We start from the raw sequence: 18,170 nt of genomic DNA, 5'->3' as shown, positions 1-18,170 counted from the left end.
TTTGCCCGATATTCACGTTATGATCAGTATTGTTTTCGTATCAAGATCGGGCTCAGATTCCAGTACGGACTGATGTGCCTTGATCCAATACCGATTATTAGAACCATGACTCGACAATCCAACTTCTTTCAGGATAGAAACATCTTAATGAGAAACCACCCCTTTTTGGTTTACAATGGTTTATATTTAACTCCAAGGGCTGTGGTAAGGTAAGCCCAAGCCCAAGCCCAAGCCCACCAACTGGTCCAAAGGGAGCCCAAGTTTAAAGAGTTCATGTATTGCCCTATTGCCTTCAAGCTTTAGTCCAAGTACATCCACGATGTCCTTAAACTGAAGAGGAAGCAGACAAGAAACAAGAAACATCTTAGTGGAAAAGAAAAAAAAGGAGAAACTAGAAACAAGTTGTCTCGATGATCAAATGGGAGAAAGAAACTATCATATTTTAAATAAAGAAAAAGAGCACTGTCGGTCTGGCGCAAGAGATGCACAGCAGGCATAAAACAATTGTGCTGAGGATAAATATTGTCATTTTACATAAATATTGTATTAATTAATTTTTATTTTTTTTTTAAATTTACAATAAATAAATTTTGTGAATAAGCCAAAGAGCAATTATAAGATTTTTTTTTAATTTATTTATTTGGGGTTAAATAATTAAAAGAAGGCTACACAACTTCCTAGTTCACCACTTTATGAAAACAAATTACACATGTTAAACGAAAGCTTAATGGCTACTGTTGAGGACATTGAAGAAGTTTCCCTAATTCTAATGTAGAGAAAGTTTTCCTGCAACGTGTTGTAACATCCTAGGGTCATTAATGTTTGTCCCCTATTGTATAAGATCGATAATAACTTGCATTGTTCCTCGATACACTCTCCTTGGTTGTCGTGGCTAAAGGAAAACCATCCCATTCTAATGTTTTTTCTTCTTTGTTTTTTGGATGAATTCCCCTTCTAATGTTACTCTATGTGGAGAAAGAAAAAAGTACCAACCACACTGGAATGAAAAAGTAAAAGCAATTTGCATCCATTTCATGCATAGATTATGGATAAAAATCGTTTGAAATTCTCATCTTGTGCAATTCTGTACAATGCCCCCTCAGGTGGTCGACACGTGTACAATTCCAAATGAGCGGTCCAGATTCAAATACCATTGACACAACCTTAAACCAGTGAGAAACCAACTTGAACCAAACCGTTGGAGAACAAACCGGTTCGGTTCATCATTTTGAAATAAAAGTGGAAAGAGTTTCCCTCTCTCTCTCTCTCTCTCTCTCTCTCTCTCTCTCTCTCTCTCTCTCTCTCTCTCTCTCTCTCTCTCTCTCTCTGTGTTACTAGAAACTCTAACCCTCTCTGTCACCAAAATCTCAGACTTGCTCTCTCGACTCTCTCTCTGTTCGTGGCTCGACTCCTCTCTCTCTCTGTTCCTTGCTAGACTCCACTCTCGACTCGCTTTTTGTTCATCGCTCGACTCCTCTCTCTTTTTGTTACGAGCTCTACTTGCTCTCTCTTTGTTACAAAGCTCTCCCTCTCTGCCTTATCTCTCTCAAAGACCTAATGGCGACCTGCCACACCAACATTTCTGGTTCATTGCAAAGGCATGAAGAACAACTCCTTCATTTTTATGCAATCTTGTGGATGTATTTGATATGTCAATTTTTTTTATTATTATTATTAATTAAGGGTAAGATTAAATCCCCACCAAAACTATACCAAGTATTGCTTTACCTGGATCACCAATTTTTAATAGAATTTGTTGATTGCATCATTTGCTTTGTGGTTTTGATTGCTGAAATATTAAGGGAAAAGGGTTGTTCTTCCCCGTTGATTTCTCACATGTCCAAAGTTGTGTCATACATTCCTGAGGACAATTAGGGACCAATGTGGACATATGCCTTTCACTTGTTACTATAATGTACTAACAATCTTTTTTGTAGGTAAGAAGTCTTTAGCTCAAAAATGGTAGAACACCTGGGTTAATGCCCAGGTTATGGTGGTTCAAATCCACCAAGACTTTGAAAGTGAATGAATGTGTTCTATCCTACTGCTGTCATATGCTTCTGCTGGTTTACCAAGAGTTGGGCTTTTCTTTTTTTAATAGTTTCTGGTGATGAAATTGCATTTTCATATGCTTCTTTTTTTAATAGTTGCTGGTTTACATTGTTGGATTTAAAGAACTACCATGCAGTGTATGATTGTCCTTTCAATATTTACTAAAAAACCCACTTTTTTCCCCTTTTTAACTGGTAGGGAATGCAGTTTCTGGATGAATGCAGCTCTTAGTTAGGTTGTCAGCTCTTATGGATCAGTAATTGTGGATCCCAATCAAATGGAATGAAGATAGGTGTTCAGAATACAAAATAAAACTGAAGTTGTCAATGAGATATCATCATGAATATTTCTTTAGAGCATGATAAATTACACAAGAAAAGATGCATCATGTTGAATCAAGCCCATCCTTGATCCTTTTTGCTTCTTTTTCAAAGCCTTGTTGGAATTGTATCTGAACATTGTCATCCTCAACCAAGAGCTTTGTGAGTTAATTCTCCCTGCAGTTCTGCCACTGATACTTCTCTTTATATCTCTTCAGTCACTTTTATGTATCTGCACCCCCTTGTTTCCCATAAGATTAGCATGCAAGAACTATCTTCATGATCAAAATCCCTTCTTTTCTCCCTAGCTAAATTTCTGTGACTTAAGATTTAGCCTATTATTACCTTTTCCGAAAATACTTCAAATCCCCCCAATTAGATGAACATGGGAATTCTGGGTGACACAAGGAAACTCATGACCAGGGTAAAGGGCTTTCAAGCTGGCAGTTTTGCAGGTGATTTTCATTTCTTGAAATCTGGCTTGATGAGGAAATCGGCCTGAATGATTATTTCTGCATCTCTTGAAATACAATGGAACTGAGACAACTTTTCACTACAAATGCAGTCAGTTTAGCAGCCTATAGAATGGAAGTAGTACAGAGGACTTTTAACCTGTTTGTGCATGAGAGTAAGTTGTACAAATGATGCTCATAAACTACTCAATTGATCAAGAAGTTTTTATTGGTGAGTATTGTTTATTCCCTTTTGTTTCTATTATTTTCCCGAGTATGTGAGTACTGTTTATTCTCTATTGGTGGCTTGTTTCAAGGAGATATCAACCAAAATTTTTGCTGCTGGTCTATGACTCAAGAAGACCCTGTGATAGCCGGAGGAGGAGGAATTCTGGGCAGCATCTTAATTCTTTCTCCCATGACTTCCAGATCTGATGCAGCCCATCTTTTGAGGTTGTTATAGGTATCATACAAGCTACCTTCCACCAAGGATTCAGCCCCATTTGGGCATCCATCTGCCGGCCACAGTTCTTACCACTAAAGACCCTAATTTCCCCTCTAAAGTATGAACACAACCATTACAATATACTACGGGAAATACTATGGAAAACTAAAATGCAATTTGCATCATTAAGTTCCCAAATTGGGGTTCACTAAAAGTTCCTTGGAATCTACAAAACTGAAATCTCAACTTCAACACAGACAATGCTTGAAGATTGAGGTAACAGTAAGAACAGAGGAACTGCAATGAGAATGTAGTTTGTTTGCAGTGACAGTCCTCATTGTCTGAACACTATACAAGATACTTAAAATAGCACAACTCCATAGAATAACTATGAATCATTTAACAACCTGAAATTGCAGTGCAACCATGTATGATAACTAGAATAATTAAACAAGTTAATTTGATAAGAAGGAAGAATAATTCAGATTTCACATAATTAAAATCACTAACAAGAACATATAAAATAAACAAGTTAATCTGATAAAAGGAAGAAGAAATGTATCAAATAGACATGTATACTGAGGTTAAAGTATAGAACAAGGTAGGACCCAACATAAGGAATTAGTGGCAAAAAATCTTGAAACTAGTAGAATTGAACTGAAAAACCTTGAAAATGCAATTTCAAACACATAACTGAAAAAGGTAGAACACATTGCAGTCACTTTTCAAAGTCTTGGTGGATTTGAACCACCATCACCTGAGCACTAACCTAGGTGTTCTACCATTTTGAGCTAAAGACTCCTTACCTACAAAAAAAATTTCTTAGTACATTAGAGGCTAAAAATCAATAAAAGTAATTAGAATCCTGGATGTATTGGCAAGCACAAAAATAAATATCCAATGAAACTGTGTGTTTTAATATCACAAAAATAAGCCATGACATTAATTGGATGTATTTAATAGCAAAAAAATAACAATCCTCATTAGCTGAATCTAAATATAATCTTCATCCAGTGATTGATGAGCTGCAGATGCTCGAGATGATATATGGGAAATAGAATTCTGCAAGTGACATTGAATATTAGGGCAATCCAGATTGAAACTCAAATCAACCAAGGAAAATAACCCTAAATCTCTTAAGTTTTGATAGAGACAGCAAGCAAATATGAAATTAAAATTTTATTGAAAATCTCTTAGGTTTTGATAGAGACGGCAAGCAAATATGAAATTGAAATTTTATTGAAAAGAAACTCAAATAGCTAAGGAAAATAACCCTAAATCTTTTAGGTTTTTGACAGAGACAGCAAGCAAACACAAATATGAAATTGAAATTTTAAAGATAAGTAATCTCAAATCAGCCAATGAAAATAACCCTATATCAGCATTCCCGTTCTCAAAACCCAAAATCATAGATCTAGACATATTGATGCCCTTTGAGAGAGAGAGAGATATAGAGAGACAGAGAAGAGAGTTTTACCTTCGTGCACAGAGACTGAAAAAAAATCTCATTGGGAAAGTCAAAGTTCGACCAGGATTTAATCAACAAGGTAAGCTACAAAGGAAAAAAAAAAAAAAACATGACATTAACAAAAGAAAACGTTGGTGCAGAGAACTTTGTAGTGATATTAACATTAACATGAAAGAGAGGGTTGTTCATTAGAGTTGAGTATTTCATACCCTTATAGAGAGATTCGTAACAAAGAGAGAGCAAGTCGAGAATGAAATCGAGCGAGGAACAGAAAGAGAGGAGGCGAGGGACGAACAGAGAGAGTCAAGACAGAGGGAGAGTTGAGAGAGCAGGGAGAGTAGAATGACGAACAGAGAGAGAGTCGAGAGAGCAGGTCCAAGCTTTTGGTGACAGAGAGGGTTAGGGCTTTAGTAATAGAGAGGGAGAGTAGAGAGAGCGAGAGAGAGAAAGAGAGAGAGAGGGAAACTCTTTTAGCTTTTATTTCAAAATGATGAACTGAACTGGTTTGTTCTTCAACTGTTTGGTTCAAGTTGGTTTCTCACTGGTTTAAGGTTGTGTCAGTGGTATTTGAATCTGGACTGCTCATTTGGAATTGTACACATGTCGACCGCCTGAGGGGACATTGTATAAAATTGCACAAGATGAGAATTTCAGACGATTTTTATCCATAGATTACTCTCTAAATGAATGATCTGCAATATTGATGATCCAACTTCAAGTAGGCTTGCAGACCAAGAGGTAGTTTAGTTCTCAAATCTTTTAGAAACTATGGAATGCATAAGTGTGGTTTAATTCTCAAATTCCATGCTTCAATATTCCTTCAAATGGACAACTGAAATGGTTTACATAGTTGTTACCAAAAAAAAAAAAATGGTTTACATTAATTTTGGCATTATTTCTGCCAGGGCAGAATCTTGAGTGTGATAGGTATTAGGGTAAAATTTTTATTTTTTTACAAACAATTGGACCAGGGATTAAGGGGAGTTTGGATGGGTTATGCCCTTTACTCTTTTAGTACTATTGCTGATTCAAATGATAAACCTGTGGGACTATAATTAATTTTAAAGAAATATCGTTTGAAATATGGTCGGTTTAGTGAAAACATCTTCTGCAATGAGTGTGGCGCTGCGGTGAGCATAAGATTGTTGAGACGACCTTGAGACAGATGTTCGAATGCTCTGGGCTATCTGATGCTCACCATACCACTGTACTCACTGCAGAGAATAACCACCCGTCAAGTTTAAGGGTGGAGTAAAATTCAATTATTATATTTTAGAAAACAAATTGAATAACTAAATTATGTTGAGTGACTTCGTAACAATCAAAGAAGTACGTTCTCATTATTTTGGGAAAAAATGTATCATATAACCATAGTGACATGAAATATCATAATTAATAGTTCCTGATGCAGTTCTTTTTTTTTTTCACCTCTCTTGACTTTCTGTGAGAGGTTTATGGGAAGGTTATGAAAATCAGAATTGGGAGTTATATCCATTGGCTGTGTTTGGTGAACAGAAACAACATTTCGTATCAAAAACGAAAATTTCAGTTTCTGTGTCTAAATGTCATTTTTTTTTTTGAACGAAACTGGAACACGACGGAACTACCTTTTGTCGTTCCATTAATTCTCATTTATAGTGTTTTTTTTTTTCTCACGAAACACACCATAAATGCAACAAACGCTTTATTCATTTTTTTTGTTCTAAAAACTCCAGAAACATTTTTCTGGAATGTGACCAAACGCAACCTTATTGCTGATTCTGATTCGATTCGGATTTAGAATCATTTTCCATGATTTTATGGATTTATCTTGATTTTATGGGTTAATCTCTAAGTTATTGAGATAATCCCACATCAACTGTGGATGACCCAAATATCAAGTAGAAGAGGCACAAGTGGACACCTCACTTTTAACTAACTAGTTTTAAAATGAAAGCTTTAACATGGTATCAGAACGGAGAGGACTTTACTCCACCCACGAAGTCAGAGCTTACAAGAAGATTTGAACTTAAGAGGGAGTATTGAGGTAATCCCACATTGATTGTAAATGACTCAGAACCACTCCTCTTTGAATCCATAGGTTTTAAGATGGAAGCCTCAAAGCAAGTAACCATGCATGGTGATCATAGAATTTGTTATAGAAGAGATAAACCCTTTTGACATATAAGATAAAACATCATTAATGAAGTCGAAATTTTGACTACAAAAATACCCTTTACTATAAGAAGGTTTGAGCAAGGATTTGTTGCCAGCTTAAATTTGTTGCCAGCTTAAAGTAACCAACCATATATATCTACATGAAGCAAAACCCTAATTTTGTTTTACTCTTTTAACTTTCCTTCCAACCAGAGGGGCCTGAGAAAATTCACATAAGGATTTCAATTTAAAAATTAAGACCCATAGTTCAAAGAGACTGTTGATGAACAACCATAAGTATATATATCATTTACACCAAAACACAAGAAGTGTTAACACGAGCGGAATTTGTTGGCTGCTGGGGATCAGGGAGAAGTCTCCTATTTGTTAGCAAAAGGCTCTCCCTCTACTTAGTAGACTCCCTTCTGGTAATCAGGTTCACAAAATTCTCCTCCAAGATCATCACAAGCTTCTCCTGGGAATACCCTGAAACATTAATCAACAAAACCAAATAATTATGTTCTGTTCTGTTCTTGACACCATTAATGTTTAAATGGGGAAAAAAAGAAAGAAAGAAAATCAAATCAAAGAGATTGTTCTGGAGATCTTTACGTCTTGGGCTCATTATACTCGACATAATCTCTGTCAACCATCTCTGGAACAGTCCGGGCTACACCATTGCCGTCCTCTGTTTTAATCTTAGCTTCTGGATACATTTCTGCTGCACAAGCCTCTCCTCCTATTGTTTCACAGGCCTCTGCAGGGAAGACACTGCAAGATCAAAGCAAACCGATATGGGTTCTAAGTAAAAGAAAGAAAAAGATGAAAAAAAAAGGGGGAATGAGAAAGCTAACTCACGAGATCGTGGAACTGTAATCAACCGCAGAAGGATCCGTGGAAGAAGCTGCTTTGATCGATGGGCAACGGGAGGCTTGTGCACTCTCTAGTAGTGGTAGTATCTTTGGAGAAGATCTCGGCAGTGTAGCCACTGAGATTTTGGTGGGTGTTAGGATTGGGAAGGAGGTTGCAAAGCACAAAGCTGCCATGGATTGGTATTGTGAGGAGTTTCTGTGGAGGTCTCTGATTGAGTCTATGGAATGTGGATGTTGGTACCGAGATCCAATTTATCGATTACATTGGTGATATGGGAGATGAGAAATGGGAAAAGATATTCTCTCTGGATAAGGTTTTGGTCACCTTGGACTGGTCTGAGTGATGGAGAAGCCCTTAAACTATTGGAGATTTTTCTTCCTAATGACAAAGACGTGAAATGATATTGTTTAAAGTCCAAACAAACACATAAAGCATAGAAATGATAATTTTGTTCCCTTGAAAAGCATCTCTACATTTGGGTTTAAAAACCCAGAATCCGGATATGGATAGGTCTGGCCGATTCTGATGGGATTGAATTCTTCTATGGTGCAATAGAGTGTTTAATATGTATCCAAACGAAAAAAAAAAAAACACTCAAGCATGGAATTCAAGGCGATTATACACAATCCAAAACGTCTTTGAATTGGATGCACACCAAAAACCCTATTACACCACAGAGGATCCAAGTCGATAAAGTGGGTGAAAAAGGTCAGAATAGACCAAAACATGCACCAACAACATAACCCTAGTTTCTGTACAAGGATTGGACGAGTTGGATCAGCGAAATCAGGATTAACCTCAATTCTGATCCAGATCTGCTGACCCGGTCTATCAGGTCTGATTTTTGAAACCCTTCTCTTCATAGATGGCCAAATGGAAGGTCAGTTCCATCTTATTTATGGCCACCAAACTAGTGGAGGGCTGATGCACCATGGTTTGAGAAATCAGAGGAATTAGTTGATTAGATCCTAATTGATGGTAATTTTATAATCTATTTTTTAGAATCAATTATGTATAGAATATTTATTTTAACTATTAATTTACTTTTAATAAGTAAAATAATTGAAAAAAATCAATGAAACTTACCTCTTTGTAGCGTGATCTATAAGCCTTTTTTAAATATATAACTCTAAAAAATCATAGACTTGTGGAAATTCTTTGTTCTTTTTTCTTAATTCCTATATTTAAGGTTTTGGCTGATTCAAAATGATTCTTATCTTATTTGAAACGGGATTTATAGAGGCCAATCTATTTCTTATTTAGGACTTTTAAAACTTAGATCTATGCATTCGCCCACTTAACAAACTTCATTTGGATGTTTGGAAGGATTATGTAGCAATTCTAACCTTTGGATGGCTAGAGAATGGATTGATTTTCCTTGTCTCAAATTTCAGTCTCTAAGTTTTACGTCTTGTTTTACTTTGATCCAAAATTCAATATTCTTCCATACATGTCCTTGCCACATCGCGGGTCCTTGCACTTTCTAGTGGTCTAAGATTTTTTGCCATTTGAATAAAACTTGACAACTGAGTCTATCCACAAAAATTTCAACCCTATCAACCTTACCATGGCAAATATAGATGTGTAGAACATGAATTTCCCTTCACTCCCATTGCTAAAAACCCCCATTCCACACCACTCTTTGTTTTAATAATAATAATAATTTAAAAATAAATTATCATCCTATTATTCTCATTTTACTTTTTGAATACATATGAAATGACATGATTTTACCTTCCTTGCAAGAAATTTTTTAGAAAAATTTGTTATTCTAAAAGGACAAAAACTAAGGCCACAACTTCTTTTTCAACCTCAATTTGGGTTTAAGAGATACAAATAATTTACAAAAAAAAATCCAATTTATGCGCATTTCCTTCAAAAGCTTAGCAGCTGGGTGAGCATGGGAACAAGCTCATCACTTGATGGCCGGTCGGCCGGCGAATCTGATAGGCACACGACAGCAATCCTCACAGCCATTAGCATCTCATCCTCTTCTCCTTCATCCCCAAGAATGCTCTTAGCTAATGCTTCTCGTGCCTCACCCGCTTGCTGCAAATGGCGTAGCCACCGTCCCAAACTTCCTCCACCAACTGCTTCCCCAAAGAATGGATCCAAAGGATCTCTCCCAGTGAGCAGAACCCCCAATATCACCCCAAAACTGAAGATATCGCTCTTATCTGTGCACCTGTTGCAATAGCATGTACACCCATTTATGCATCTGATGATAAAAGAATTTGCGGAGAAGATTCACAGTGGTAGTACATATATTTTTTAGGGCAACGCCAGATGTGCAATTATATCTCTACAACTCCCAACATCTCAACATTCCCCTTTATGTGTAACTTTGGCATACTTGGCAATACAGGTGGAGCAGCGACTACTTCAGGGTGGAAGGACTAACGTATAACCTTAAGGCTTTAAGGGGAGATGGCTCCTGTAAGCATATGAAGTCACCAAGGACATGAGCAAACCTATGTGGGAGTATTAATTCTAAAACACCCAACATCCCAACAAACTTGTTTGTAACCACAATGCGCAAATGCATGTGGGTTACAAGCCCATTAGAGATTGCTTTGTGGCAAGACTAGCAATGAATAAATGTTCCATTGTGTTTGCATCTATGGGCTTCAAGTAAGGCATAGTAAATAAACAAAGTAGTCAGAAGTATATCTGGTTTCATTAATAAGGGTAAGAAAACAAATGCTCAACCAGTGTGACGGTCTTGGTAATTGTTTTTGCCATTGAAAACCAATTAGTATTTCTTTTACAAGGCAGAACCCTCCTGCCCTGAGAAGAAATTTAGCAACTCGTGCTATAGTTCTCCATTACATGATAAAATCAAGGCCATGGAGAGATTAATCTATTAAATCAAGGGCAAGCAATCTTATGGAGCTCTGATAAGCTATTATATATTGCTATGGTGCAAGTGCATGAAGTAGAATTTACAAAGATTCATCATTTAAGTGAACTTTTCAATTTTGCATCTTCAAAAGAAAAAGATAAACTATTACCTGCAATTCTGGAAACACTCAGGAGCAGTGTAGCCTGATGCCCTTGTACCATAATTGGGTGTAAGCTTGGCCAAGCCAGTGTCAGAGAGCATTGGCTCAAACTCAGAATTTAACATTATATTTGTGGGTTTCAGATTGTGGTGCAGAACTCCTGGGCTGCAGCCAAAATGGAGATGCTGAAGACCCTTGATGACCCCAACCGCTATCCTAAGCCTAACTTCCCAGCTAAGCTGCAACTGGTTCTCCCGGACTCTGCTCATTGCATCTTCAAGGCTGCCAGTAGGGATGCAATCATAGACCAAAGACAAACGAAGAGGTTCACGAACATAAGCCCGTAACCTCATCACATTCCGATGTTTCAACTCTGCCAAAGTTTCAAGTTCTTGCTGAATCCGTCTCTTGACAGACTTGCTTTGAATCTCTGGGCAACTCTTGTCAAAGGGTTCAAGTTTCTTCACTGCGAAGGCAAGTCCCCCATCAAGAACAGTCTTGTAATACTTTCCATTAGGGCTGGACCCAATCAACTGGTTGTTGTCGTTTGAGAGAGCGGATTGGAGAGTCTTGGGATTAATCTTAGGAGTGAAGATCACTGGGCCTTTGAGAATTGGGGTTCTACTCATGTAATGAAGAACAAGCCTCACAAAGCAAACAAAAAGTACCGCACAGAGAAACCCAGTCAAAATTCCTAAAAAAATGCTGAGGGATATCCTTCTAAGATCATTCTTCAAATCGGGAACCCTAGATGGAGACGGAGACTCTGTAGGGATTTGCTCGGTCATTTCCTCTCGGCATTGGATGGTATGAATAAACCAGAAAATAAACAGGACAAGCAATGTTAGGTTTCTGTGGTTTAAATGGTCCTTTTGTCTTCTCTTATCCATGGAAGGAGCCCAAAAAAAAGGTGAAAAGGAGAGAACTTCACGAGCTTGTGTAGCTTTCAGTTTGCAGATAAACCTCAAGACCTCAGAAACCAAATCTAAATCGGATCAATCCGTTCTCCAAAGACGAAAATGGCATAAACAGAGAAAGTTCTAGCTCAGTGATGGTCCAGAATCAAGTAAAAGACGCTTACAAAGCCAAATCTTCACAACATCAATCTCCCAAGTCGGAAACCAAACTTGCCTTGACCGTCCAAGAAGAAATCTTCTAAGTAGAAGTCGAAAAAAGTGTCCAAAAGCTCATAAAATCATCAAAATACCATGCGAGAACAGCATTAGCGTACCCTTCCAAGTTGTACCATCCAAATTCGGAACCAGAAAAAGATCTAACCAGAGCCGCTCGGGTAGATTCATTCGCACAGATGCTTCATGCTTGTGCTTTTAAAAGTTCCAAAAAGATTTAAAAAAAAAAAAAAAGGGAAAGGAAACCGTTAAATGAAGCGTTTGAAGTCCGAGAATCTGAACACCACTAATTTGAGAAAACGAAAACTACTGATTCGATCTTCATCCTCGAAAGAAGTAAAGAAAGACGAAAAATCGGAGAAGACATTCTTCTTCTTCTTCAAGTCCAGTGGACTCACTGGATTGAGTCTATGAACCCTTTTGAGAGAGAGAGACAGAGAGGGAGAGAGGGAGTGTGTTTTGTGTGGAAAGCTAAACTCTGCAAGTTCTCTCTCTCTTCCCGCCTTTTCTCAACCACCGTACAGGAAGGTGGGGTCCAGTGACAAGGGAGACCAAAATCTGGTTCTGTCGCCATCACGAGACCGAAAGCGAAACATCGAATTGTGTGAGATAGAAGGGATTGGTAGAAGATCCTGGCCGTTGGATTGATCTGAGAAGAACTAATTTACGAGTTACGAGAGCTCATGGGGGAAGAGAATCTAGTGGGAATTTGTTCTTCTCCACTCCTCATGGGCCCACCATACAGCTACCTATACCAGACGAGAGTCACAAGACCACAAGTTTTTCTTTTTTCTCATAAAATAATCATTACAGGCTGTGTTTCCCCTTCATCCTTCTTTTTTTCTTACAATCCTTCAAGGGTCGACCGGACGGTCGAATCTTGAGATACCCAATTCGGACCAGTCTGCAGACTGGTTCTATTGAATCTGGTTTAATATTTTTTTTTTTTTTGAGAAAATTCCCACACCAGATACACATGAAAGATTCTGATCCAACAATCTTAAGTAGTTGAAGAGAAGTGAAGACCATTTACAATGACACTCCAATGGTTAGATTCTCTTCAACCATGGTGAAGTTGGTTCAATCTCCTAATGGCTTTGTTTAGGGCCACAGGGGAATGCGAAGAGATGGGGCAGGAAGAGAGATGAAGAGATAGGGCGTGGAGGGGTTCTCCTTAGTCCTTACCCTCCCTCCACCCTTCTTTTGGCTGGAGGGCCTTGTAATGCACTTACAATCTTTGGATCAAGTGTTGGATCAGCTCATAAACTATACTCCGATACTCTTTACCCTCCCACCACCCTTCTTTTGGCTGGAGGGCCTTGTAATGCACTTACAATCTTTGGATCAAGTGTTGGATCAGCTCATAAACTATACTCCGATACTCTTTACCCTCCCACCACCCTTCTTTTGGTTGGAGGGCCCTGTATTGCACTTACAATCTTTGGATCAAGTGTTGGATCAGCTCATAAACTGTACTCTGGTACTCTTGTATCTTCTTAGCCAAAAAAGAGATAAAATGATATTTGTGATCTCAAGACTTTTTAGCTCACTCTATAATCTTTTTCCATGATGTGGTTAAAGTTCTTTAATACTTTTACTAAAAAAAAGTTAAGTTATAGACTTTGATACTGGTTATTATATGTGATTATACACACTGTGTAATAAATGCCCAATCTAATTCTCTCTCCCTAATCTTCTTTGATATTCTCTCCTTTTTCTATGTGGACTCCCCTTCGTAAGAATCACACTTCTCCTGTGCATCCATTGTCTTGGTGTGATTGATGCCATTACATGCAAGTAGAGTGTAGATCCCTCCTCTTATAATATATCTAATAGGTGTTAAAAAATAATAATAAAAAAATAGTGGAAATGAACTCTTCTTGATCGCGTGACTCTTGTGCTAGCATGGGTGCTATTGAGAGGATTCACATGGGCCTTAATAGGGGTGGTTTTTTAAGTTTCACAAGCGTGATGGCATCATTAATTTCACTGCTTTTATGTGTCTAGGCGCAAGGTTTGCATGACTAGGGTACATTTTTTTCCCCTTAAAAAAGAAGAAGCTTGTTAAGGGTGGGTAGGCTTATAAGCTTAGGGAGAAAGAATCTCTTTTTTTTTTTTTTTTTTTGAACAAGAAAATATATTACAAAAACAGAGAACAGCATCACTATAGACTGATATTGTTTTTTGGCTAATGCCTCTCGAGCAAGAGTTTTAAGAGTGTCCATATAGCTAATGTTAGTAATTAAACAAAAATTAGGGTAACTAGGGTGATGGTCTAATTCATTACATATTGCTACTAAAGTTCTAGGCTAAAGATTAAGTAATAGGTCTTGATTGTTTTGAAGTAGCCACCCAATTTCTTTTGCATCGCTCCACACTTGTTCTGTTTCCATCCGCCATGCTTGTGCCTTGATTAATCCTTGCATCAAGCCTATTGCCTCGGCCTCACCATCTTTTCCTGTTATACAAAAATTAGCTTCCATTAATAGACATTTCTCATATGATATAAATCCTATTGCCCATCCAGATGTTTTCTCCTTTATGTCCTTTACATTGGTGATGATGATTGTATTTGTGTTATTGTGTGGGTTTGGTGTGATACTAGATTGCCTCCCAATCAGATTGTGATAGTGTTTCCAGATTTGTCATCTCAAAGGCGATCCAGAACTCAATCTTTTTGATTGTTTGATTCAGATCAGGTTTTTTTCTGTGTTCCCAAATAAAGTAAGTGGTGAACATAATAATAGTGAAGAACCATACTCGGTCTTTTTTAGGTATTAGAACAGAGTTGAAATAATACATTATCATGTTGTTTACATTTGTGGTTGAGGTGAGTTCCGATTTGAAACCCAAAGGTCCGGCGACCCTGGCCTGTTTGACAAATTCGCACTCAAATAAGACATGGGAAATAGTCTCTCTACTATTATTGCATCCCCCACAGGTCGGATCCAAATCCCGTCATTTGGATATTATATCTTTAGTGGGTAAACCATTGTTAATGGTTCTCCATAAGAATAATTTAAATTTGGGGTGGATTTTGAATTTTCAAAAAAACTGCCACCATTTTTTGCATGGTCTAGTGCACATGCACCTAAGTGAGTGGTTATTGGCCCAGGTCAGAGTGTTGCCATTCAGAAAAGTAGCCACCTAGTTTGTCCTGAAGGACCCATCCTTTGTTTGAAGACACCTCCATTGATCCGATTGTTGTGTCAATGGGATCATGTTAATAATATCCGTAAAATGTGTTTGCAGTATCTAATTCAACAATTTCAAGTTCCACTGCCTATCGGATATGGTGTCACTAACAGTTACAATACGAGGGCTTGTGACTTTGAGACCTTCCAAGTCAAGAACTTGGTTGTCCTTCTTGATCCATGGATCGCCCCAAAAGGTAATTTTGACTCCATTTCCTATTTCTCTGATAACAACCTTTTTCAGCCAAGGAATGATCTTACAAATATTGTTCCAGCAATAAGATCCACAGGCATTCAGAGTTTTTTGGTCAAAATTGAATCTGTTGTGAAAATACCTAGCCTTCAGAGACTTGGCCCAAATGCTGTTTTCATAGGTTATTATTCTCCACCCTAATTTAAGGAGGAGGGCTAGGTTGTGGGTTTCAGAGTCTCTTATTCCTAATCCACCTTTAGTCTTGGGTTGGCAGATGGTTTTCCATTCAATAAGGTGGCATTTATTCATATTTATTTGATCTCCATTCCAGAAATGTAGGTAAATGGAGTCGAGCTTCTTGCATATGGTCTTGGGAAGTGCAAAGTAGCTCATTATGTATGAGGGTACTGATGCCAAGGTGGATTGTAACAGTACACCTCTTACAGCAATGGACAACATATTAGACTTCCAGAGACTAAGCTTACCCTTTGACTCTTTCTAATAGTCTAGAAAAAAAAACAGGGTTTTAGCTCTCTGGTGGAAGAGGTTGGTCCCCAAGTAGATTGACTTGTTGTCCATTTCCTTAATTCCAATGATACTACTCAATTGTTTTTTTGTAGGGGCATCAATGTTTGAGCTGAAAGCTAAGCCACTTTGTTCAAAGTTGATGGTGAGCCCAAAAAGATCTGAGAATAAATCTAAAACACATTTGATGATAGCCAAGTCATCATGGGTGGCTCTACAAAAGATAAAACTATCATTTGTAAAGAATAAATGAGTGATTTCAGGGGCATACCTAGCAATTTTGATTCCTTTGAAGAGGTTAAGATCCTTGTATGTAGCCAATAATCTGGATAGGGCTTCCATCATAATTATAAATAAAAATGGGCTTAGAGGGCACCCTTGTTGGATTCCTCTAGAGGCAAAGAAATGATTGAAACCAAAACCATTTATTTTAGTTGAAAAAGATGTGATACTAATGATATTTTGGACCATACCACACCATTTTTCACCAAATCCTAGAAAGCGAAAAATGGCAATGAGAAAACCCCACTCAACTTTATCATGGGCCTTTGCCATATCTAATTTTATTGCCACAAGACATGTCTTACCTTTTTTCCTTTTTAAGAAATCAAAAATTTCTTAAGCAAGAATGGTATTATTAGAAATTTGTCTTTCAGGTACGAAGGAAGCTTGGTAGGGGGAGATAATTTGACTCAGATGTGGTTTAGTCTTTTGGCCAGCAATTTTGTAATGATCTTATATGAAACATTGTAGAGGTTAATAGGTCTGAAGTCCCCTACTGATTGGGCATTTTCCTTTTTTGCCATCAAACATGTGAGTGTGGTTTGAAAGGGGTGGCAACCTGGTGGATTGGAAAAAGTCTAACACAAATTTACATATATCATCCCCTAAGAAGTCTCAACACTTTTGGAAAAATATGGCTTGAAATCCACTAAATCCCAGAGCTTTGAAAGATCTGATGGAAAAGATAATATTTCTGATTTCCATAGGTGTGGGTGGTGAAATGATCAAGGGAATGATGTTTGCCTCCACAGGAAAAAATAGGCATTCAATGAATGATGGGTCCAGTGGTTAGAAGTGGTAAAAAATTGTAAAAGAAATGTGGCAAATTCAACAGCTATATGCACGAGGGCAGTCAATTTTTCACTGCAGTTATTAACAATACAATCAATCTTTCTTTTGTGAAAGTTTACATTGGTGACAGAATGATAGAATTTAGTATTTCTATCTCCATCCGTGATGTACAAGTGCTTTGATTTTTGGTGCCAGTATCTTTCCTCCACATCTAAGATTCAACTTACTTTGCTATAGATCCAATCCATTTTGGATAGAGTGTCAGAAAGACACGAATGATCCTTATTTTCCCGTAGAAGGAATTGGGATAAATAATTGAATTTCAAATTGTCAATATGGCCAAAGGTGTTCCAATTCCACTTGGATAAATTCTTGCTTAATGATGCGAGCTTCCCTATAAGTGAGTCATTTCCCAGGGCTTTCCATTTCTCAAAACAATACGAGAAAAATTCTGGGTGGGCCATCCATGCATGTTGATAATGGAAAAGCTTTCTATATTTTGTATTTGGTCCCGCTGTTTTAAAAACTATAGGGTTATGGTCGGACCCAACAAAAACCAATTTTGCAATTGAGGAGTTTGGACAACGGGTAATCCATTCCAGGTTTGCATAAACCCGATCAAGGCATTCTTTTATGAGGTTGGGAGGTTTTTGCTTATTTGATCATGTATAATGGTTATCTTGGGGTCAGATCATTTGGAGGTTATGGAGAGAGAGTAGGTTCTCCAGCAAAGAAATTGATGTGGTGGTTTTAAAAGGGTTGCCTCTGAATTTTTGGTCTTGGGAATTGATTTCATTGAAATCACCCAAAATAACAAACGGGAGATGGAGAGTGGTGAGATGGTCACTCAATTGGGGCCAGAATTCCGTTATAGGGTTTGGTTGGGGAGGAGCATACAGACAGACTAAGGCCCAGCAAAAAGGCATGTTCATAGTAGGATTGAAAGTTATTGTGAAAAAACAACTGCCTGGAAAGGATGATTTCAAAGAAATATCATTCTTCACCAGAAGCCATTAACCTCCTTTCTTCCCACTTATCCCTGTATTATTTATATACATAGAACCATCATATTCCTTAAGGGATGGGTACAATTTGAAATTACCTTGGTCCGTAATTTAGGTTTCACACCAGAAAATTATGTCCGATTTCACTGTTTTGATATGTGTGAGAAGACAACCTCTAGTAGTTACTGATTTTAGACCTCTCACATTCCAACTTAAAACATGCATCTTGAAATAAATAACAGTAAAGCAGAAAACAGTCAGGCAGGAAGCAAGGGTAAAGATTTGGGGAATATACAAGTATA

At 37.7% G+C, this 18,170-nt stretch overlaps 2 protein-coding genes across 2 annotated transcripts; both read right to left on the bottom strand.

Annotated features, from left to right (window-relative positions):
• Positions 1–7,093: 7,093 nt before the first annotated feature.
• LOC122079005 (light-regulated protein, chloroplastic) lies at positions 7,094–8,068 on the bottom strand. The gene is made up of 3 exons (XM_042645217.1): positions 7,732–8,068; positions 7,486–7,644; positions 7,094–7,359 (listed from the first exon to the last, which is right to left on the bottom strand). Exons 1-3 carry the CDS (start codon positions 7,917–7,919, stop codon positions 7,284–7,286), a joined length of 423 nt encoding a protein of 140 aa, XP_042501151.1. The 5' UTR covers positions 7,920–8,068; the 3' UTR covers positions 7,094–7,283.
• Positions 8,069–9,409: 1,341 nt separating this feature from the next.
• LOC122079855 (inactive leucine-rich repeat receptor-like protein kinase CORYNE) lies at positions 9,410–12,359 on the bottom strand. Its single transcript, XM_042646609.1, has 2 exons — positions 10,758–12,359; positions 9,410–9,931 (listed from the first exon to the last, which is right to left on the bottom strand). The coding sequence occupies exons 1-2, from the start codon at positions 11,636–11,638 to the stop codon at positions 9,622–9,624; spliced, it is 1,191 nt and encodes a 396-aa protein (XP_042502543.1). The 5' UTR covers positions 11,639–12,359; the 3' UTR covers positions 9,410–9,621.
• Between the last annotated feature and the right edge of the window lie 5,811 nt (positions 12,360–18,170).

The sequence above is a fragment of the Macadamia integrifolia genome, chromosome 5 (assembly GCF_013358625.1).
Source record: "Macadamia integrifolia cultivar HAES 741 chromosome 5, SCU_Mint_v3, whole genome shotgun sequence".
Classification (NCBI taxonomy): Eukaryota; Viridiplantae; Streptophyta; class Magnoliopsida; order Proteales; family Proteaceae; genus Macadamia; species Macadamia integrifolia.
This window is presented reverse-complemented; position numbering and strand designations above follow the sequence as displayed.

Coding starts and splice junctions, on each gene's coding strand:
- LOC122079005 (XM_042645217.1), bottom strand. CDS start 7,919: ATGGCAGCTTTGTGCTTTGCAACCTCCTTCCCAATCCTAACACCCACC. Junction 7,645..7,731: donor GATTACAGTTCCACGATCTC/GTGAGTTAGCTT, acceptor TTGATCTTGCAG/TGTCTTCCCTGCAGAGGCCT. Junction 7,360..7,485: donor GAGTATAATGAGCCCAAGAC/GTAAAGATCTCC, acceptor TTAATGTTTCAG/GGTATTCCCAGGAGAAGCTT.
- LOC122079855 (XM_042646609.1), bottom strand. CDS start 11,638: ATGGATAAGAGAAGACAAAAGGACCATTTAAACCACAGAAACCTAACA. Junction 9,932..10,757: donor GAGTGTTTCCAGAATTGCAG/GTAATAGTTTAT, acceptor CTATTGCAACAG/GTGCACAGATAAGAGCGATA.